Source organism: Hylaeus anthracinus, unplaced genomic scaffold (assembly GCF_026225885.1).
Source record: "Hylaeus anthracinus isolate JK02 unplaced genomic scaffold, UHH_iyHylAnth1.0_haploid 11989, whole genome shotgun sequence".
Taxonomy (NCBI): domain Eukaryota; kingdom Metazoa; phylum Arthropoda; class Insecta; order Hymenoptera; family Colletidae; genus Hylaeus; species Hylaeus anthracinus.
The window spans coordinates 15,198,343-15,221,934 of NW_026534337.1; the positions used below are offsets into that span (position 1 = coordinate 15,198,343).

The 23,592-nt window shown below is 46.6% G+C and overlaps 1 protein-coding gene across 6 annotated transcripts in view; it reads right to left on the reverse strand.

Moving 5' to 3' along the window:
* Positions 1-23,592, reverse strand: part of LOC128887461 (cell adhesion molecule Dscam2-like) — a 105,266-nt gene that overhangs the window by 32,911 nt on the left and 48,763 nt on the right. For 5 of the 6 annotated variants that reach the window (XM_054143337.1, XM_054143338.1, XM_054143345.1 and 2 more), the window contains exons 3-6: positions 21,834-22,154; positions 19,516-19,677; positions 10,564-10,713; positions 524-849 (exon numbers count right to left, since the gene is read on the reverse strand). In XM_054143337.1, the coding sequence (XP_053999312.1) occupies positions 524-849; positions 10,564-10,713; positions 19,516-19,677; positions 21,834-22,154 (959 nt within the window). Of the gene's footprint in view, positions 1-523; positions 850-10,563; positions 10,714-17,672; positions 18,010-19,515; positions 19,678-21,833; positions 22,155-23,592 lie in introns of those variants that run through there. The other variant, XM_054143346.1, reaches the window with a different exon arrangement.

Consider the following 23,592-nt stretch of genomic DNA (forward strand, 5'->3'; position numbering starts at 1 on the left):
GATCCTGGAATTCCTAGTACCTGCACGATTACGGATCCTGGACATCTTTATATATCCGACGAAAACTCCGCGAGTGGGTCAGGAAAAGTAAAATTTTGAATATAAGAACCAATTTTGAAATCGGAAAGGAAAGCGCTACGAGTTCAACTAAAAAAAAAAGAGAATGTTATAAAGTCGATCCGCGTTTTAGCGTTCAAAGATATGAAAGCTTTTAAGGAAGTGCGGAATTAGTATGCGTAGAGTATACACGTAACCTGTTGCAAAGTAGGAGGGCGGTAGGCGAACGGAGGCAAGGAGATTCGAATACTTTCCTGCTCGCACACACCAACGCAAGACTTTGTATGCAATTGTAGTGCGTTCTGTACGTACAATCTAAAGCTGTACGTTGCAGGAGCAGTGAATGGGTCGCAGCTATGTTCTCGAAAAGAATCAAAGGGAAGAAGGATGCTCTTTTATTACGGTAGCGAGAAGAAAGGTGCTCGATACCGGGCACAAAGATGCATCGAAGGTAGCAGAAACTAACCTGTAGAGGTGCTAGGTGGATAGAGAGGCTACTTATAATGGAAACTTCCAATTCGACCCTTTCGGAACCGGCTGTATTGTTGGCGTGACAGACGTATCGTCCAGCATCCTCGGGTGTGGCCAATTGTATAACTAGCACGCCTGCCCTGACGTGGACCCTCTCCGAATCGAAGATCATCGCCGTGCCCGACACGGACTCGCGAAACCACAGGTACATCGGGGCTGGTATTCCTTGAGAGATGCAAGACAGAACGATCGTTTCCTGTGTCCGTATCGGCGCTGGGCTGACTCGTTCGTTGAATCGCGGCGGGACTGGCTTGCGTTGGTCTGAAAAGGAAAATAGGACAGACCTTTTATTGATTTTACCTCCAAGAATTAAATATATAAGATGAATAATTTAGTCTCAAAAAAATCGATTCCTAGTTTGGGTTGAAATCTGATTATATAAACGTGTTTCATATTTTACTTTTCATGGAAAAATATATATAAATAACTTATCTCGAGAATATCAAAATAATCGAAGATATTATACTGATTAAAACTAAGCGATATATGTTAAGTAAAAAAAAAAAAACTTGTTTCGTAACAGAATTGTTTGAGATATTTTTAGTTATAAGCTTTTGATCGAGATTCATGTTTTCGAATAATACGCGAAAATGTCATGCACGAATATTGTAGATAACGATAATCCTTTTCCATTTGCAAGCACCGTACGATAATAACAACAATTTCAACGACACGTATTTTCCTCGACCCTTCAGCCAGTATGATCGTTTCACTGAAAATAACGACACATTTTGTAATATTCATTTAATTTCACAGTCGCGGATTACTTTATATTTTATGTCGAAATCTGCTAAACGTAGACTGGTTATTCGGATATCGTGATTATTTTTAAAGATATGGAAGAACGGTTTGCAGCAGGAGTTGTTTGTCTTCGTTGCCGAAAATAAATTCTTACGTACAATTCAGAACTCCTGGACATTTCTAAGAAAAATCTCCAGGGACGCGTTGAAATAGACAAAGATCTCGGGATCAATGTTTCGAGTCCACGGAAAACCTTTTGTTCCAGTTACGTATAATGCGAGTTAGTATGCTCGGTAAATTTACATTTATTGACTTCCACCCCTCTCTCTCTCTCTCTCTCTCTCTCTGTCCTCTTCCCTTATTTGTTCCATATTCCCATGTTATCTTCTCCGGTTCAATTACAATTGCGGGCGTTGCACGGGTTATTCTCATCGATTTAAACGGTATATTATTATTAATTTAAAAATTTCGTTCATAAGCGACACTCTTTTCCCAGCGAATCGACAACCGACTGCAAAATGAATACCCTTTGACAACGAAATGTAAACCCACAGAGTGGAGAATCGTTCGAGGACGCTCGAGCCTCGTTACTATTTCGTTTTCCGCAAACATTCCATCGATCGAGTTACGTGTAAATTAATGTTACGTAATTGCACGCTAAAATAGCAGTCTTTTTCCTTATCCCGCCGACACGCGTTGCATCTGCTCGATCGCTGGACGGCCGATGTTCACCGTAACGTAACGCAAACTCGCTGAAATTGATCGACCGTTATTAATCGAAGTATACATGTGCATACATAATAACTTGGGAATCGTACAGCCCCGGGGGTAATGGATCTACTTTAATGAGCGCAATCTCGAGAGGCGTATCGGCAACCCGTTGGTCTAAACAGCGCATGACAAAACAACCACTCAATCCCTCGGAATCTTGGGCCTTAACGACGACCCAAAACAACCGCCGTTTTATTTCGGTTTTAGTAACACTTAAACACCGAATGCTGTTTGTCGAATAGCTGGACCCCGCGACGTCAGAGCTTTTTACGGCTGCACTATTTCATAATGGCGCGCTCGCTTTGTCTGGTCGGCGTTATTATTGTAATTTAAGCTGATGGCGTATTGATCGTCGCTTGCCTCTATCCCGTTCTCTCTTCCTCCTCGTTGCTTCTCTCGCTGGCTCTCGAACCATCTCTCACGCTCTCACCCGCGCTGTTTCTCTCGTTCTATCTCTCTCCCTCTTATTCTCTCTATCTCGCTTGTGCCAGCGTGCGATTCCAGTTGCCATATTCCAGCAACGCCCCGCCACCACACCCTTGTGGATACTACCGTTGGTTCCACCAGCTCATGGACGCGTACCTCCCAAAACTTTTTACGCCGTTCGTATCTGACTTACGCATCCTCGACGTCAACGTTGTTGACGTTGACGTTCGCCTGGCGAAAAAACGCGCGTGCAACTTGGTCGGCTGATCGATACTGGAATCGAAGGATCAACTCGCGTTGCTGATTTTTCCGACGACCAATCGTTCGATAGCGCGTTGATCACCCCGTTGCCGCGACAGAGTCAACCCGCGATGTTTGAAATTGAATTCGATGGAACTAGACGAGACGCATCCTTTGACGTGAAAAGTAGCTGATTTGAAAGAATGGGGAAAGGAAAGATAAACAAGGCAACAAGCGATGGATGTATGAAATGCTAAAACCAACGAAACGGGGGTCGAAAGGAACAAACGTTCTGTTGCTTGTACAAGTGACACAGCTGTTCGAGTTAGTTCGTCAGTGGTGTAATTTAGGCAAAAAATTGTTCAGGCTAATAATGTTTTCCTATGGAATTTTTTACTATTTATAAGCAAACGAACGCACTTCAACCTCTCCCCATAGAACAGTCATTTGCTTGGTATTTTTCCAGGCGAAATAGGGCTCGTCCTTAATCGGCACAATACACGCGCGCTTTGCGAATTTCTCGCGAAGCGGCGAAACGAAAGTTAACCTGACGTGGAGCACGACGAAAACAGGTAAGGTTGGTAGACAAATTTAAAAAGCATTTCCCCCTCCGCCGGGAATGCTCTTACCGCGGCGACGACGGCAGCAGCAGCAGCGTTTGCGGCAGTTAAAAAGTTAAACAGTTGAGAGGGAAGTTTAATTAATAAGCTACAACGGCAAGTGATTTCCAAGTACGGGAACTCGACTAGTATCGAGGAAGAGCACTCGGCCGGCGCACGAGTACGATATTTAAGCGGAACAGCGAGCGGACAGACAGTGTACTCAAACGAACATCTTGATATCCTTTAAACCATCAGTCATCGACTGTGTAATTCAGGCTTCGCCCTTTCTCGCAGCACTCGATCCGCGAGCGGGTAGGGCACGTCGTATGCGCGACGAGACGAGGCGAGGGGAGAAAAACGCGACCGAAGGGAACGGAGAAACCGCGGCGGAACGATGTCCAATTAAACCTTTCGAGCCGTCGACTCCAATTAAGACTCTATTAAATATACACCGGGCGCGTGTGTCGTTGGCAAAGCGAATTTCAAATGGCTCCGGTCTTTCTCACGTATTTACCCAGAGCAAGCAACTTCACCGTGACAAAGTTGTCGCTAATTAGCCGTACAATGTATCTCACGCAACGCGCGCGGCGACTAACGCGGACTCTCGCGCTCGCCATTTTACGCCGTTGAAATTCTTAAGGTTGATTCGCGTTAGGGGAAACGTCAACGTCGGGGTAGCGATGGGATCGAGCACTTTACGAGTTATTCGCGATCCTGATCCCGGATTCGTCGGTGCATAGCATGCGCATGCAGTTTAATGGAGCGAGAAGTAGAACGTTTCCACAAATAGAGAATAACAAAGTACCAAGTATACTTCCTCTCGGTATACCTAATTCGATAAAGCGTCAGGCGGATCCGATAACGCTCGCATCCTGCACAGTCTGATTATTTATCGATCGCAGAGGTGAGCACGATACCAGTCCATGACGACGTTCGAGCATCCCAAACCAAACAGTTTAATTAGCAAAACGCTACGATGAATCTCTATGAAATGCATCGGAGAGGTCGAAGAATCCTACGATTCCGAGTTTCTCGCCACCTTGTCTTCTCGATGTTATCCGAGACCATAAGGAGAGATTCTCGAGCGCTGTGGCCTGATTCGAGTCCAGTCTGACGCGAATCAAGCGTGAAATACGAACGAAAGGGAGAAAATTGGAGGGAATTTTCCGCTTCGAGTCGTTACACTGAAAATCTGCGGAATAAGCACCGTCCGCGTGACGCGTGAGCGAGGCACCCCGGAGGATCGGAGACGAATGGGCATCGGCGTCCGTTACGAGGGGCGGGGAATCGGTGGATCGTTTGAGCTTCGTTAATTACTTGGCAAGACAGGTTTCTGCATTAATTGTACGTAATATTACCGGGAACCGTATTACGCCATTTACTAATTACGTCATCGAAGCGGCGAGCTGCTCTCGAACCGATGGAGCACACGCGTAATTTAATGTCAGCCGCTGATTGCTTCAGAATTCAGGTCACAACGCGCGATACCCGGGCGCAATTTGCACGCAAGGCGTACACGTGATTCGATGCGTATCGCTTCGCCGCAATTCGGTATAATTATATCTCTGATTTATACGGACGAGCGGACAGAGAGAAACTGAGGGTAAACCTAACTCGTTTCGCACCGTCACCGTCAAAGTTACCCGATACCGGAGAATGAACGGAGAAATGTCCCGACGAAGCTGTAACTCGGCGCGAATATTGAATTAGAAAACTCTGGCGGACGAATGAAAATTTACCGGGTCGCGAAGGGTTCGAAGAATATGTCCCTAACAGCCCGCGCCTCGAAGACTTACCGACGGTCTTGGGAACGTTGGGTTCGAGATGGAAAATATCATTATAAACTCTCCAGGGTCGTGACACTTAGAAGGAGGAGGTGTGCGAATTGATTACCGGTATTTACGATAATTAGCTTCGTTGAATAGCATATGCGAAGGTAAAGAATTTCAACCGCTACAACTGTTAAAGCGACGCTCTTGTTTCGCCTGTGTAAGGATTAACGCGTGTCATATTCCGCGCCTCGTAGCGTGAAACTCAAGAAGATCGATGCGCCAGGTACGGTGCTCGGATGTCAACGAACAGAACGCTTCGCCGTCGTTCGTCATTCTCGGTGAACATTTTTCATCCTCTTCTCCTGGATACCTTCAGGATATGCGTATCGTATCGAGTACCTTTCTACCCTGCCCTCTCCTCCCTCCACGCTTAATCGAGACCTCCGGAAATGCCACCGTAATCGCTATGCATTACCATAATGCTCTCCGTCGACTCGTTCCGATTCCGCTGGATACGATCCGTTGCAATAGCTGTTCTCGCGACGAACGATTCCTCTCGACGACGTCCGACGGAAGAGGTAATCCACGCGAACGAATTCGCCTTGTCTTCGAGCGGAATTCGAGCGTAATTCGCTCGTCTAGTTCTTCGCGAATCATCCTATCCGGTGGTTCCTTGCTTCGGCAAGATGCGCGGGCGCGCTCCCGCGTGCGAGTATGCGAGGGTGCAGAAAAGAGAGATATACAAGTAGGTTGAGCTCGATAAGATTGCAGGGTAGCGAGCGAAGGGATTGGAGCCGTGATGGCTGCATTGTTTCTTGCCGACGCTGCTCCGCAGACTGGTTACATCCTGGCACCGTGGATTGTACTTTGCGTTTTCGTCGAGTCTCCGATAGGGGCGATATCCCTCCGTCCCTTTTCTTCGTCCGCGATTTCCTTCTCCCCCCTCCTCGCGCCGTCTCCTCGCTCTTTATTTCTCCGACCCTTTCCGTTTCCCTCGACTATCCCCGGCATTGACCGGTAAAAAAGCCACGAGGGCGTCGTAAAAGCGCGCCACGAAGAAACTGCTCGCCTTGTTCCACGGATTTACGAAAGTTCAACATTTTTCCAGGCCGGGAGAGAGTCTTTAAAGTACTTAGAAGTAATACCGTGAACGTACGCGGATAGCAACCCGGATGGTGGATCTGTTCCTTGTTTTTTTTTTTTTTTTTTTTGTTTCACTCCCTCGCAGCGTCGCGAATAAACGCGATAAATCTGCATTTACAATTCACAACGGCGCGCGTTTATCATCGCGGCGACGCTCTCTTCGGCGAGCACCGTCCTCCCCGACGCGTCCGCCTTCGCTTGGTGAGTACGAGGCGGAAGATTAAGAACGGAGTAATCTCCAGGGTCTCGGTAGTCGACTCGAAGGATGTAAACGTAAGACTAAGCACGCGCTATCGACTTTCCGTCGACCAAACTTCAGTCGGCGAATGCGTTCACTTCCTTAATATAGACCTACGTTCACCTAAATTCACAGTTTTTTTCGATCGAGGAGCCAAAGGACGTCCGTCGAGTATCGTCGAAAGCTGACCGAGTCGACAACGAGATTCAGTAGGCAAAGGCGAAGAGGGTAAACACTCAAAAAAGTGTTCGACCGCCAAGCTGATTCGACGCTCGGTTAAGTCGAGCTCCCGGGGAGACGAGAGAGGAATGCTCTCGTCGAATCTCCGTCTCGAACTTTCTCTCCGTCCAAGTTCTCGCGGAATTGAATTAAACGTATCGCTCGAGGTGAATATCGATCGATCACGCGATACGATCGACGCCAAGATCGCGATACAAACGAAAACTTTCTTAGCTATTATCGAACACGGGATGTACCGATAAAACTTTCCAGCTCGGCAGTCTGCCCGAGCGAACTTCGCGACGAACCCTCCGCAACGATGGAACGTTTCTTCCGATTGCCTTTCCGAATGCATTAACAGGAAAAAGCAGCGCGATCGTGGGATTTGTTACGACTAACGTTGCAAGAGAAACTTTCTTTGGTCCGCCAGTTATAAACCGGGTTGCGTTCTTGGCGCAGTTATATTAAATTCCAGCAGCAAAGATAACCGAAAACCCTCGGTACCTCTTCAGCTTGACGGAACGTAATTCGCAATGCTAGACGTCAGTTGTAAAACTAGATAACCAAGAGAGTATATCGCGCGTACCAAGAACTCGAAGTGATTAGTATCAACCCTTTGCATTTCAAAAACTTGTTTAATACGAGCGACTGGCAACTTAGAACGCGTTAACACGGTTTGCGTTGTCACAAATAAAACTTAATTCGGTTGTAGCGCATGTCGCTGTAGCAACTTCGGCGACGTTTAGAGCTAGAAACTTGGAACGAAGTTCCGCGTGGAGACAGAAGATTAAGAAGGTCAACATGTACTCGCGTATTTCCGCGATCTGGGAAGAAGCGCGTAAAATCTCCGATTTCTCGGCAAACCAATTCCGAGGCAAACATATTTCGAGGCGTCCTAGGTTCGTGGAAACACGAGAGGAAAGCACTAAACATTACGGAGAGGGAGCGACGGAGGGAGAAAAGTACAGATTAAACTTCGGCGTCGAAAAAGTGGTAGATACGCGGAGGGAAAGCGTTCTCTCGGATTTCTCACCGTGGCGATTTTCTTTCATCGCGTCGAGAGTCCGACTCGAATTCGCTTGGATGGTTATCGAGACGGCAAACGCACACTGTCGTGGTGTGTTTGGCGTCGAGCAGTTTGGTCCATTAGGACGCGGCGCATCGCGTTTGACTTAAAGGGTTATATCACCATGGGGACGTAGTTGAAGTTGCTTAGAAATTAATTGCGATGAATCTTGTTTGAAAAGTTTCTAGTAGCGAGGTGGTGTTCGTCCTTGAGAAAACGCAGTTGCTGAAGGTTTTGCAGTTCATCTAGCGTCCGTGCTCTTTAATGGACACGAGACTTAAAAACCGGGGTGTCTCTAAAACGTGTCGAGGCGTCGGAACTCTGACGCGTCGTAGTCGAGAAGGGTAAGTGGAAGGAGGCGAAAGCTTACGAAAAATGCTAGGTTGGATAATGGCGGTGACTATGACAAAAACTGGAACCGACAGGTGCCGTGGAAAACAAGCCAACGTTCGCAAGGTTGTCTCTGCTTAGCAAGATCGATTAACTTCCCGCCATCTTGACGGAATCACGAGTCGATGCATAATCGGTCTAGTCTACGAGCTAGGTATAGGAAACTTTTCGCTATTGGAATACAAATTATAAATGGATATTTACCATTGCCCTCTGTCTCTATTAGCTCGAGAGAACATAAAAAATGACTGTATCGAAGAGTAAAAGATGACGGTAAACACGACACGCAAACGGATACACCGCAAAGGGAATAGCGACGCGTGTCGTTATTTTCGACGTTACCCGATAACTCGAAGGTGGCCGTACTCTTCGAAGGAGGTCTTCGACCTCTCTTACGACATCACTCAAAGCCAAAGCTAAGCAAATTCTTACTTTAACCAAACTTCCTCGAACAACCGTCTCTGATTTCATCGTTTCAGATGGCAAGCAACCAACGAACAATATGCTCATCTCGCATTCGATTCCAATTCGTGACTTCTCTATCCCAGGTACCGGAGCATCTCGACTTGCACTTTCATCATTAGCCAACCTATTGTTCCAACCGCTCATCCACATTCGACCCATTTTATGTCTTACGAATCAGCAGCTCTCTTGCGCTGGATGAAGCTTACCGACGAGCCATCGTGTTCACAGCTGCGATTGTTCACAGGGGTTGATTACTATCGCTTGGATATCACGCGTACGTTGAATCCCAAGGAAGACCTTCAAGTTAATTAAAGGGACAGGCAAGCTTCGAAATGATCGAAAATCTATCCTTGAGATTTTTACGTAATTCGATGCGATTCTTAGAATTACCGATACTTTTAATATTTCGCGGTTTGATCCGTTGTATTTCAGTTCGATTAAATACCATTTTCGAAGTTGTCGGTCGAATGAAACATGAAACTAAATGCACAGGCTAGCAGGCGCACTGAAATAATATAGTCGAGAAGATTAATTATGTAAATGAGCTGGAAATTATTTGGATACTCTATGATGTGTAATATATGTTCCGCAAAGCTCGAAAATGAGCAACAATACGATCAAAGCTGTAGCCCGAAGATATTAAAATACACAATTTGTATAAACCTTTGACGTAACAGTCGAGTTTCTCTCGTTTTCGGCACGCGCACCTTCAAAGCTTCCATCGAAAATACCATCGCATCCCGAAAACGTATCCACACGTGAACAGTCGCATTAATTTATACAGATTCGCGTTTTGGTCTCCTTTTTTTTTTTTTTTAAATATTTGCCGTGTCGTTATTTGTTATCGTACTGGGTTGAATCTCTGCACGGTTGGTAAATTATTGTTATTAAAACACGAGTGGGCCGAAACGATAGAGACAAACGCGTCGAGTGCATCGCGCAGGAAGCTGCAGTGTCCGCGACAATGCTCGTAATTAGGCTATTAACGTATTTACCGCGATGTACCAGAAGTAAAAGCTGCCAGCCACTCCGAATCAGCACGTATTTTCAACGATGTCGGTACATTTTGTTTACAGTTCGGAGCACTTGGTAGCGGCGCAGGAACACCGAGGCGACGACCACGAGAGAGCGTGGAGGTTTCGGCCATTAGCATTTCGGACACTCATGATTTATTCATGAAGTAGACACCGCGCGAGCACGGCAAGCGGCCTGCTGGGCACGGCGCGCTCCACAGGAAACGCGCAACAATGCATTATGATTTATTATGCAAAAGGTATGCGTGAGATCGTTGTATAAACGCTCGTGTTTAAGTAGATGCACGAAACGTTCCCTGGATATCCCTGAGAAATGCTCCGAACGAGCAGCCGCTCACGTACTTTAATCGCCATTATGCCAACGCAGCTCCCACCACGCGGATTCGTTCGTTTTCCCCGTGTCTAACCATTTTTTCCCTCGACGATCCGCGATAAGAACCATATTCGTATCATTTATAGCTCGAGTGTGATCGATCCCCCATAGACGACGGAAAACCAGACGATGACAATTGATGTTGTTCGCGCGACTATTTGCTCGTCGAACGATCGTGTTCATCGACGGACTACTTCTTCCTAATTCGCGAATCTACTTCAAGATCGAAAGCTAAACGTAACTTTCGTCGCAGTGTGACACCGTACAAATGACCCAGGGTCGATTTCTTTTTACCACTTCAGTCACAAACGCGTCCGAACTCAGAGCGATAATATCTCGGAAAACGTATAAGCACGCACGCCCTCAATTTTCTGGCGTGCTTCGGCCGAGCGTAATTTCGCGAAGCGAGAAGCTGCTAGCTCGATGGGAAGTGGAAGAGATCGGATGATCGAATCATCTAGAGGTAACGACAGATGTCTGATATCCAAAACTTACCACTTATCACGATCCGGGCGTACGAGGAACTTTCCACGTTCTCGCTTGTGACATGGTGCACGGTCCGGCATCGATAACTGGAATGGACATCGGCCGCTGTTATTTGGAATACCAGCAGCTCCCCAGTCGGCAGCATATGATATTTCCCCTCTGAAAGCAGATCCGTATCATTGATTCCACGATATATCTGCGCGATACGCGCCTGCTTCCCATCCTCGAATCGCTCGCTCTTTTTTTTTTTTTTTTTTTTTTTAACGAAATTCCGACTCAATCGCGTCCCGTTCTAGTGCCGCGATGCGCGCTTCTATTAATATGTAAATTTCTTTAATGGAAAATCCTCCCTGTTGTTCGCGGCGGCGCGTCGCTGCGCGTGTCGTAAATCGAGGAATAATGAAAGGTTCACGGAAAATGATTTGGGAACCGGGCTTCGCCGTTAATGGTGGATCGGCCAATAGCGTCATTAAACGAACGTGTAAAATGAAAATTCGAACGATGGACACCGCTGTCCTCTGGGCTTGACCGAAATAACTGGGGCTTCGACGTCGATGCTCGCAGCCGGCAACCAGTTAATTCCATACAGTCCCACGGATCGATGCTCGTATGTACAAAAATCCAGCGAACCATCGTTGCAGCGTTTCGTTCCTGTAATTCGGACACAATGCGGCGACCTTTCGCGGGGGTAAAATATAGTTTCGAGCGCATATGCCGCGTGGCTCGCGATAATCGGATCCTTCGTCGACGTTTATTTATTTATGTGTTAAACGAACGGGTCACGGCTCTTATATACATTACACATCGCGACGGTTGCGTGAGCAAACGTGTATAATTGGATGCAAACAATTGGTAGAGACGATTCTGTCGCGTTCAATATTACTTATTTGACAGAATTAAAAACAAAGAGAGCCTACAGGATTCGAAGATGAATGTCCACAGGTAGAATATTCGAGTGCCTCTCTTTTTATTTTCTTCTATTTCCCGCCCACCTGGATTCGAGAATTGATCGCTACGCGGTCCATGAGCACCTCGTAACGGAAATTGTGCGAGATCGTTGGACGAGTGACGCGACCCAGCGCAAAGGTACGCTTTAGCCGCTATTTTTTCACTTTTTCCATCCAGGTCGACGTGAAATATATTACGTGAATTCCCTTCTTCCGCGAGCATTTTCGGCGAGGGTGCGCTCTCATGCGCGCGCACGGGTGACACGGAAAAAATGCATCGTGTCAAAATGTTTTTGTCCGCGTTCGCACCTCGGCGTATAAACGACTGTATTCATACTGGCTACCCTCCGCCCTCGACCGCCACCCACCGTACCACTTTGCTTTCCCGTTTTTGCAGCACCGGTCCCCCGCCTGCCAGTGTCAATATTTCGTCGTTCGTTGCGCGCATCCTCTGCGCGCCTGTGTATTGCATTGTTCTCGAGGAAATTGCTCGGGATTTCAGCCATTGAAACGCGTCGGCTGAAACTGGCGCGCACGAAAATACGCGTAAGTCTGGTCACCGCTCGTTACTTCTGCTGCTGAATCGAGACGGGGATTCAATTTATTAACTAGCGATCCCCGTTACGATTCGTATACGGAAACAAATGAAAACAGAAGAATAGATGCGGTAGAACCTCCCGAGTTCGAACACCCTAATATTTAAACACCGACAGATGCCTCGCGTAGCAAATACAGCGGTCATTAGCTTAACGTAAATGGGATGCCGCGAAGCAACAATTAACATGTATTTTTTTCTATCTCATTCATGGGATCGATCGGTTCGAATTCCAAGAGTTCCCGCATCTCGCAAAGGTAGATTCGAATAGATCGATAAGTATAATCAAACATCAACGAGAAACAACGCAGCGTCAGCAGAGATATAGCGAAACATCGCATAGGAAAAGCATCCCAAATTTGATGAAATCGTATTCGGAATACAGGTCACGTCGCAGCGCACTTTTACACCCTTTGTCTCCTGGTAATGTACACATTCTGTTCAGCGCAATAACAGTCATACTTCGCGCTCATAACGTACGTTTCTCGAATATGATCTCGAACAGCTCCTTGTCAGCGACTCCGCGTACCAAGAAATTTTATTACTCCCGCGTTCGAATATTTGCGCAACGGTAAACTCGACTACGCTTCCAAATGGAATCGACATTCTCGATAATTGTGGTTCAATTAAAGCTTATTCGCTTGTCATTGGCGAGGCACTAATGCAATTAACCGCTTGCGATAGAAATTCATCGGAAGCTGCGAGTGGTCAGCCAATCCATATTATTTTGCCGTGGGCTGAACATCTAAAAGCACTATCGTACAGTGAATTCTGTCTTAATTAACGGATTCGTATCGAATAGATATGCATCAGTTTTCCATAACGGACGATATACAATTTCACTCTATCGCAGTGTTTCGTATTCGATGGTATTCGTGTGTCTCTTTCGCGATACTTCTTCCCTGGATACTTTTCGAAATTCTGCGACGGGACCTGTGCGAACTGTGCGTCCAACTGACACGGAGATCTTGCGCACGAGAGCTGACGCATGCCCTTTACTGGCAAAATTTCAACCGTCGGATGCCAAACGGCCGTACCCGATAAAAAATCCTCCAACAATTTACTCGGCCGCTTGCTGGAGCGTTGCGCGCTCAGGGAAAAAATTTACCGACCGCACAGTACAAATAATGCCTACGAACGAGTAGAAAACCGATAATCGAGTATCGAAAGTATCGAGCATAAGCGCCGCAAATATTTGAATCTCTTCGGGAACTTCGTTCCGCAACCGACCACCGAGAAACTTTAATGAAAAGTAAAACGTTCGATAAAATAGTTCAGCCCTCCCTGAAAATAGGCTGAATAGCGATGGCTGTTGGTCGGGTGGAAGCAGAGTTTACGTCACGCGCGATATTTTGTCCCTTGACCCAAATTTCGTGAAAACGAGTTTCTAATTCTTTGAAAAATGTATGTAGAGAAAAAGCTATTTGGCGAGAAAAAAAGTTTTTTTGGACAACGAAAGTCGCGACGGTAATTTATCAACAACTCCGTAGTACTTGGAGAATGAAATCGCGTCCTTGCAACCTTCCAACCCGGATGTGGCATTGAACTCGAGGATAGACCGGTACGAAAATCTTTCCCCCAGCAATCGCGGGGAAAACTTCGTTTTGGCCGCAACGATTGGAGTTTGGCTTCACGCTAATAAGCGTAATGGACTACGTCGGAGGGCGCGTGGCATCCAACGCACCCGCGAGAGCGCCAGGGAAAATGACAGACGTCTATTTGGCTGATGGCGCAGGATTTAACCAGCGTTCGGCCACGCGAATATTTTTGCACGTACACGCGGAATAATATGCTCGAATAAGCCGCGGCGTGCAGACCGGCAGAATAGGAGCCCGACTGCGCCATGGTACCGAGTGCTCTTTACCCGAAAAGGGACGCCATAGACAGAGAGAGCAACCGATTACGCGGGATTTAATCTCGCTGCAAGACTTGGCGGATCGCGCTCCCTGGTCCGGGACGTGCCGGCGCTCTCGCGGAATGAAAATACGGATGAATGGAGATAACGGATTTCCGGCAGGGTCAAATGAAACATTTTTTAATACCCATTAACGAGCTGAAATGCCATTTAGCCGATGTAATAATTCTGAAAGCACCGGTTCCAAGAAAGGGACACGCTCGTACGGAGTCCGGAGTGTTTTATTTTTCAGCCCGGGACGCGAAATTGAGAGTACAATGGCGGGCGAGCGAATAGCACGCGGTGCGCTTTTAGCCGCTCGAGCATTTAATCCTGGCGGAAATGGTAGGTGAACGCGTATTGTTTCGATATTAGAGAAGCTTGGACTGGCGTTCGTGTTAACGTACTGCCGGGACGTATCGAGACGCGAACAAACAGTTGGATAATATTGGGTTGGAGAGCAAGGCCTGTTACATTCCGTTCGACGGCGAACTTCTCCAACCGCGAATCGACTCCTGGCTGAGCGTTGTACTTTTGGCTTCGTCGCTCTCGCTTTGCTCTTTCATCGGCAATTTTCTGATTCCGATTATCTGCGTGAAATGTGACCAGACTTTATTCCCTAACGCGATATAATTCTCTGTCTTCCTTTACCCAATGTTACATCAAAGTTTCGGCGATAATTGCGTTACGGGTGAAGCGGCGAAGCGATAGCGTTGCAGTTGTAGCACGAACGTAATAGCAACGTGAATTCTGTCTAATTCACGATTTCATCCGGTCAAAACAAGAGTCCGCGAATGTGTGTGACTTTCCAGCGTCAGTTATATTTGCGTTAGCGTTTGCCGTTAATTAAATTAGTTAGCGGAGTTGCCATTTGTAATTGAACCTTCGTACTCGGATGAAATGAGTAGAATACGGAATTCCGCAATGTTGATTATACACGCGTTCCTTGATGGAATGACTACAATTATTTTCACGCGAGCAAGGCTAAACGTCTCATGCATATATTAAGGGGGATTCCAGTGTAACAGTTTCAAAAATGTGATTTTTATGAATTTTTTAACCACATTTCTATGAATATACAGAACAAATATTGTATTCGAACGAAATATTTAAAAATTTCAACGGTTCGATTACTGCAGGAATTTTTAGACTCGCTTCCCTGCGACATACAAAGCGCAGGTACTCGGTTTTAAAGAAAGTTCGTTCTACTCCCACGTGCAAATCTTCTTCGAAGAGAGCTACGTAATAAATCACTCAGGGATTTTCGAAACGCGCTCTCCTTTCGCGTCTCGTCATTCGTTTATCGGGGATATGAATCTCGATGGTGGAATGCTTTAAATCGAATGAACTTTCGTCGTATAAATCTTTTTCGACTCGCGAAAGGTTTCGTTCGACCAGCCTTTTCATCGGAATCCCACGGACACCGGCCGTACTGATTAACAGCCGGAGGTGCCATTGTTTCGGTGGACTCGCGGAAAGAAAAGTGCAAATAACTCGTCTGGAGTGTAACGGTAGAGAACGTTGTCCGTAGAGATTTACCAGTCCTTTGCAAATAAGTACGATACGAATAAAAAAAATGTGATGAATGTACTCGAAACCTACGCTGGTTTTTGTTAACGAATGTCGACATCAAATGCAGTATTTGACTTTGACTTTTTCCTTTTGTTACAGGATCTGGAAGGGACTAGGTTCGCGCTTAAGTTGTTAAAACTCCGCCCGAATATTTCTTGCAGGTGCAGCGAGTGTAGCCTACTTTTCATATCGTCAAAAATATCGTATTTTTGCGCGAACAGCCCCGTAAAATACCAGGAGCGATGAACGTTGTTGAAAACTGTTGGTAGAGTTCTCTCATTCTTGTAAGAGCGATAAATCGATATCTGTTAGACAGCGTTCGTTCTTCGCAATTTTTTTTTGTTTACGCTTTCGCGTTATTCCTCGGCGATTTCAGAAAAGTTTCCACGTCGGAGGAGGAAAACTTTGGTTTCAAGCTGCACGAGCTGCAAAGTGTCACATCCCGTTCACTTTGTCGTTAAAATGAAAAATGCGCGACGATAGAATCGTCGATACGATTCAAAAGACTCAACGATTAAGTTGCGGCAAATAAAAAATTAATTAGGGCATATTTGACGAACCGAGGTGTCAAACGCGGATTTGTTATTGGTACGGGAAAGTTACCAGCCTACGAGTGACCAACGGTTTGCTAGATCGGGAAGTCGTTCAAACTTGCGAGTGCTGTGACTGAAAACAGCCCGAAGCTGTCATCGCCCCGATATCGTTTCACCATCGGTTCACGCTTACACTCAACCTATAAACAACGAATACCGTGAACCGTTTTCGCTTCGATTTGCGAGTGGCGAAATATCGATGGACCGACGAATGGCGAAAACACCTCCGATTGGTTTAACGAGCGATCGAAACGAGCGCGTATAATGAGTCACGCAACCTTGGCAATTTAAAAAAAATGCAATTTCGCCAAACTCTGCGAGGTGTCATGACTCTCTGATTTGACCGTGCATTCTGATGTCGACCGTCGACGTAGTACGGATCTATCGGGGTAATTACATCTTTGTAACCGGTTTTTGCATGGGATCCACTCGAATTAAGAGACTCTCGGAACACATGGCTCATTAAGCACGCGAGGAACGGATAAAGAGCGAGAAAATGGGCCAAGGGGCAACGAGAGTAGGAAGGAATGGCAGTGAGAGAAGGAGAGACGATATTAGAGGTGTTACAACGTCGACAGAGGAAACGCGTAGTTGGATGGAAGGATTCATCCAGGGTACTACGAACTGGAAGATAGTTCGGGGATTTCGGTACACACGACGATGATCACCCAGGGCGAATTTGCATTGCGGCTGGACGCTTTGCGTTTGAGCTGTGCTCCTCGTGCATCTGGGTTGGCCGTCGGTTGTTCGTTGAACTTTAATCCGAGGAAAACTGTCGGTACGCTGTATCGCCGGAGTTAGGAATTCATCGACTAATTCTTCTCAACTAGTCGACTGAACGCGCGATACGATTAAAGATTTAGTCGCTCTAACGGTAGTTCAACATTGAAAGTAAACGGTACACGGAATGTCTCGTTTAACGGTCCTTTCTTCTTGAAAAGAGGTTTTTTATAATTTCGCTTGGATCGAAAGTTGTGCGATATTGACACGAAAAGCATCATTTGCGTCCATAGTGCGGCGCGCAAAGTCTACGTTCAAAGTCCCGACGGTTCGCGGAGTAAAATCCAATCTTACGATTGAAGAGGAAACGGGTGGACAAGAGCGGGAATCGAAGAGCGCGGCGTGGCGCGGATCTGAATGGAAAACGAATCACTCGGAAAAGTTTTAGTTTCGCACAGATCAGTCCGTCCATGCGAGAAAGTTCCCGTTTATTCGGTACAATCCGATCGAAAGGCGGCGAAGAGGACGAAGAACGACTAACTCGGATCAAGTTTTTAGAGGAGGCTTCGGAATAACTTGCGAAAAGAGAAGAAAAGGGGACGCGGCGGTGGTCGCAGAGTGCGCCTCGCGTGCCGCGAATGCTGACTTCCGATATCATTTTTGATGGAATATTGGGAATAATTTATAAATCTACGAATAAATATATTTTCCTTGCCATGCAGTATGCATCGGCGTTGAAGCATTAAGTATTCGGTACGCTTCAATCTTTTTACGAAGAATATTTCTTTAAAACTTACCTCTCAACCCTTTGACGACGGCAGACTTTGATACGCACCGGCCGTAGCAGACGGCAGGAATCGAGTTACGATGTGCGCCGAGAATGGCGAACTTTTAGGTAGAGAAGCACTTTTGTCGACACATATTTCAATAATAAAAATACTGGATTTCACTACATTAAAACAATATTTCCTTGAGCCGAATTAGTATACGTATTACGAGTTTAATGTTAATGTAAAGTTTTTCACGAGACGCGTCTGTTCCGTACGCGCACTCCTCGCGAGCGTTACCGAAGTGGTACACGTACTACCGCGCTCTCAATGATCTTGGTAAATGAATATGAGGATACACTGATAGAAATTTTCCTTGAAGAATGTCACGCTCGAGGACTCGAAGGTGGTAGAAAAAGTGGTCGGGTGGAAATGGAAATTTGTTTGTGATTGGTTGAAATATTCGGTTACAGGAATTGAGGAGTCGGGTGAGGAAGGAAACGGTAACTCTATTGTTTGTAAACAGCTAGCGGAATCTGGTCGCACATCTGGTCGCCAAATGTTGTTAAACCTAAACGCTTACAATTTGGGAACGCGTATTTATGATGACGCCGACCGGAATATAAATTTTACGCTTAAATAAAACTTACAACGCGAACTTAAACGTAACACGTCAGAACGCCGTACTGCGTCCAGCGTCTACAGGGTGTTCTCAGTCTCACAAACGCAAAACATCTAAGCACCTTTCTTTGTATATAAACAAATACAGGACCGACATGTAAAGAGCACAAACTGCCAAGTCTGGGGAAAGGATCGGTGAAGGCAGACACCAGCCACGTTGCCGATCGAAAGACTGCGACGCTTAACAATGCGTCAAGTTTCGTGCAAGACCTCACTGGCTCGAAACCGGCGAGTTGTTCGGACGACACAATGCGACCATTACGGCGTCGGAAGGAAAGAAGTTAGGAAAGTTTCAGAGAAGACGTTCATTTGGGCGGTGAAATTTTCTTCTACCGAAAAGGAAGTGTCGAGACGCGCGAGAGATAAAAGTACAACTTATCGTACATCGCATTCGATCAACGTTCGTTTGAGCGGTAGACCGTTGAAATGGGATTTTCACCCGACGCCGACGTTTCAGTTTACCAAAAAACGTCTGATAAAAGTTGAAGCACCGATGGTTGCCGGACAATGTCTGACTTCACAAAACGCAACGCAATCTGAACTTTGTTTTCAAACGCTCGTGATCTGCTACAAATTGCGATTCATCTTAGAGGAGATCTAGAGGGAGTACTTGGCGGTGGTCACAGATCACAATAACTCATTACGGAGTAGCAGGGGTACTCGATTTGACCCGTCTACCCAGTTTTACCCAACCCACCCTTGGTACGGTTCGCGCGGGGTTTAGAACGGGCAGACGCGATTACGTGTGTACGCGGATACTCGAATCGTCCCCTCAGACTCTAATTAACTCGGATATTGACCGGACCAACGTATATATTGGCGTTCCGCGCGTATGCAGATGCCTTTTTTGTTCCGCACGCATCAATCTCGATATCGTACAATCAAGGGGAAAACGTTCAAAGAGAGGTGCCGCCAATTTATCAGGTACCTTTCGTTTTTATCGTTGCGCTATTTTTATCGTCCTACCGTCGCGACAGGGGGATGGACGCGCAAAAAGCTCGGTAATGTAACCACGAGACAGGGTTTTATTTTATTTTTTTTTTTTTTTTTTTTTTTTGAATAAATAGAATCGAGTTACGCGTTCGGAATGCAACGAATCGTTCTCCGCTCGTTAAGCCGTGGTTGTCGTCGAGTAATCACGCGACGTTTCCATCCCATAAATATCGCGCATACTTATAGCAATTTCACTCACCGATCTTCGTTGTGGGGTAGATGTTGTAGGTGGAATCCTGAACCCAGGACGTTACAGCGACGTATTCTTTAACGAACGTTGGTATTTCACACCTGAGCACACCGGTATTTCCTGGCAGGACGTAGACGTCTCTCACTTTGACCTCGTACTTCTGACGCACAACTGCAAATAAGATTGAAATCGGTTAGGCGAGAAAGGAACAAGGAGAGAATACGCTCGTGATCTCTTTGAATATTGAATGGGTAAAGAGACGATACTCGACACTGTAGAAACGATGTCATTTAATGAAACAGAATGTAAATTGAAAAAAATTTAATCCATAAATTCTTAACGTTGCATGTGAATCAATGAAAGGATGTGATTAGTCACGTAACGAACATATTCTATCAGTTTTTAGTTTCCTCTCCCTACCGTAATCCAAAACGATTAAACGATGTATCCGTGTGCTCGCCAAGACTATTAACTTCTCCTCGCAATTAATTATTACGCGAGCAAGATGGATCACGGTTCTTCCAATATTTTTAATCGCTATTTTCCTTATTACGTTATTACCAGACCATGTTGATCGACTAATCATGAAGCGGGGCGCGTCTCGATTCGTCCCTGCGAATTTCAACACAAATCCATCGTCCGCCGCGCCGTTGAATCCCGATAACGCGCACTAGACATTTTCCATCGGAAGCTCGTTATTCCATTCGCGAACAACGAGGTTTTTTCACACTGTCTGCGAGCCGTGCTTTCGGCAATTAGTGGCTACCTCTCGAGTTTCCAGTCTCGCGTAATCCAGTCGCTCCGCGTAGATCAAAAGTAGGATTCCTTTTTCAACAGCGGACGCTCGCCGCGGTTATTCGAGAACCGCTAAACGCGATAAGTGATTCCTGGCAGGACGCCGCGTCGTGTGGAGATCGCGACGAGGTAAACGTCCCAATTATCGACACATTCCGCGCCAGTCGGAACTCGTTCTTGTTCCACGAAACGACGTTGTATGTAATCGGATATCGTCGTCATGGTTTCAAATGCGATACTGACAGAACTAATTACTGTTGCGTGAGTTGGCTACCGATTTTCCTGTCGAGCTGACCGTTACGTAACAGCTGTCCGAATTAGGCCCGTTTATTTAACTATACGCCGAGAAGGGAAAAGAGTCTCCGCACGCTTCAGTTGTTCGTCGCGTTTGGTTTCGAAGGGGTGCGCTTCGCGTCACCCTCGCAAACTGGAACGAGATGGAACGTTCACGCTCGTCGGTACGAAAATGTGGGTGAAAGTACTTGGCAGAGCGCGAGAGACCGCGAATCTTGATCTTGGCAGTGAGTGCCGCTTGTTAGCCATAAGCGAGCGCGAGTTTTAAGGCCGTGCATGTGCGGCGTGGTCGAGGGACGAACCGAGACGACGACAAATGTAGTTGGCTCGGCTCTGCTCGACTCGCGATCGTTTCCCTAGCGTACTTTTTCCCCTCTGCCCTCTCTCCCGGTTTAGAACATCGTAACACGAAACTGCCGATTTTTATGCGGCGAGAAAACGAGAGATCGCGACGAAGCGGTAAGTATTCGACGCTGATGTCCCCGCGTCGGGCCTCTAAGTGCGACGCTGCTAAATTCGCACTCGTAGAAATGCATGCCGCTTTCAATGCCATAATTGCGAGTAACGATAATACTCCGGAAATGACGGTCTCCGGGATTTTTCGTCGAATTACGTACACGGTATAGCCCGAAACACGAGAACGACGCTTTTTCTGTACAGTTCTGTATGTTTCTCCGTGGACGAGTTGTGCCCGACGCTCCGAATGCGACAAATGCGAGCGATTCTTCTCTCCCACAATTGGATCGTTCGTTGTGTACGCGCTGCGAGTACATTTTCCTAACGTGTTTGTCTGTGCCATGTTTAGACACGTTGACAATATTTGTATTCTTTAACCCTTGGAAGCCTGATTTTCCGAATTAAAAAAAATCTAAAGAACATTATGTCACGGTAATATACATACAGCCATATATTAAAAACAAACCAATTACACGTGTACAATTCAATTTAAAAGTCCGGTGTCAAATTTGAAACTTCGGGTATTTAAGGGTTAACCGACTTCAATAACAGCGAAACGATGACCTATACTCTGTCTATTGGTACGCGTACTGTATATATATATATATTTCTAATATATTTCTGTTCTGCCTAATATATTTCAATTCGAGGAAATGTCCGACATCGAGTGTAAGGGTGATTTGGCGTGGAATGACCCTTGCGCGAGGAGACGTCTCGTTCGGGGGACGAAAGAGAAAGAGAAAGAGTCGATCGATCGGAAGAGGTGAAATAAAGGTACTCACCGGCCTTTACCGTAATTTCACGGCCCAGCACCCTGCCGACGCTGTTCGAGGCTTGACATCTGTAGACGGCTGAGTGGACGTCGTGTCGGTAGCTCTCCGCTCCGAACGGCAAGAAGTACATCGAGCCGTTTACCAGAATCTCACGGATGTGCGGTATAGAGAGCACAGGTGACCCGTCTCCCATAAGCCAATCGATCCTCGGCGAGGGACTACCTTGTGCCGAACAATGGATTATCGTCCCGGTCTCGTTCGAGAATTTGATCGACGAGTGTGGCTCTGTCTTCAACACCGGACCCTGACTATCCAGCACCACTCCCCTTCCTGAAACATGGATCGCAAGCGTGTCACGTTTAAAGGCGACGTCGTCGATATTACCGAAAGTGATCGACGGTACGCTTCCCAAGCAGTCTTAAAACGTGTTACTTTCCTCAACGTTAGAGGACCGTCCAACGCGATCTAGACTCCCGTTCCTTTTCCCCAAAGTATTTCTTCGATAAAACACCTGCCGATCGCCAAATCGCGCGAAACCGAGGAGAATTAATTTTCTCAGTGAGTTCGAGGAGGTCAACATCGCGAGTACACAAAAGAACGTAGCCTGAGAAGTTTAACGAGAAGGCGAGAATTTCGACAAGGATCTCTCGCCACTCTTATCGTTTCCACCCCGGTTCCAGGCCCCGTTTTCTCCACACCCTGGTATCTCGCGTCGGCGGTTTCTCTCGTTATGCCTCTCTCTCGAACGAGAAAAATTGATAGAGCAACGTCTCTGGCGCAGCTGGTACCACTGGCGTTGAAGAGCGGTGTTCCCGTGTGAGCACGGGAACACAATTCAGCGAGTGGTGTTTTTTAGCCTGGGTGCGGAGGTGGCTGTGGTGGAGGACAAAACGTGCATAGGAAACGAGGCGAGGACAGAAAGGCGCGGAGGGTCCCGCTTCATTATATACGAACGGTGGTTTGATAACCTGAAAGTCGATACGTGTGAATTCGGTGGACCGAGAAGAGTGTACCGACACTGCTCGGTATCGCATCCAGGGAAGTTACACGTCCGCAGCTGCCGGAAAGACGTTTACCTCCGGTCGCTTCCTGCGTTCTACGAGCACGATGCACCTGTGCCACCAGTTTCCCAACTGCGGACTCGCCATCTACGTTACATTTATATACCTCGCAAACCCTGTTCGACGTAGCTGCGTACGCTCGCCCGATACATTCATGATGCAAAATGTTCTACACGTATTGCGTGCATCGGATGCAGCGGTGCATCTGCTATTCCCCCAGGCGTCCTTCCCGTTCTATGTACGTCGAGCATCGAACGACGACGATGGAAAATATGGTTAAAGTAGCGAGCCTCGTCGCAGAAAGGTTATAAAGCATTTTACTCGCGTAAAGGTAACGGTCTCTTCATTGTATTTACGGCTCGATCGGATGAGATTTCATAATACTTAACTAGATTGTCCCTTCCCTCGTTCCTGTGCACGCTTTACGATTACCCGTCAACGTTTGCCGTATCGCGAGATGGAGCTGGTCTTTTGCGTTCCGTGCGCCATCGAGAAACTGTTATTACCGTTCGTACGAGTAGGGTCCTTTGCAACTAAACGTTCGCAAAGAAAGTTACAGAAAGGCGTGGAATAACATTTGTTCTCAACGAGTTCAGTATTTATTTTTGCGAGTGTCTAGAATCTTAGATCGATATCTGTTGAGAGGAACAATTTCCAATGAAAATTCGTGCAAAACCTATAATTCTGTCCAGCGGCGTAGCTGTCAA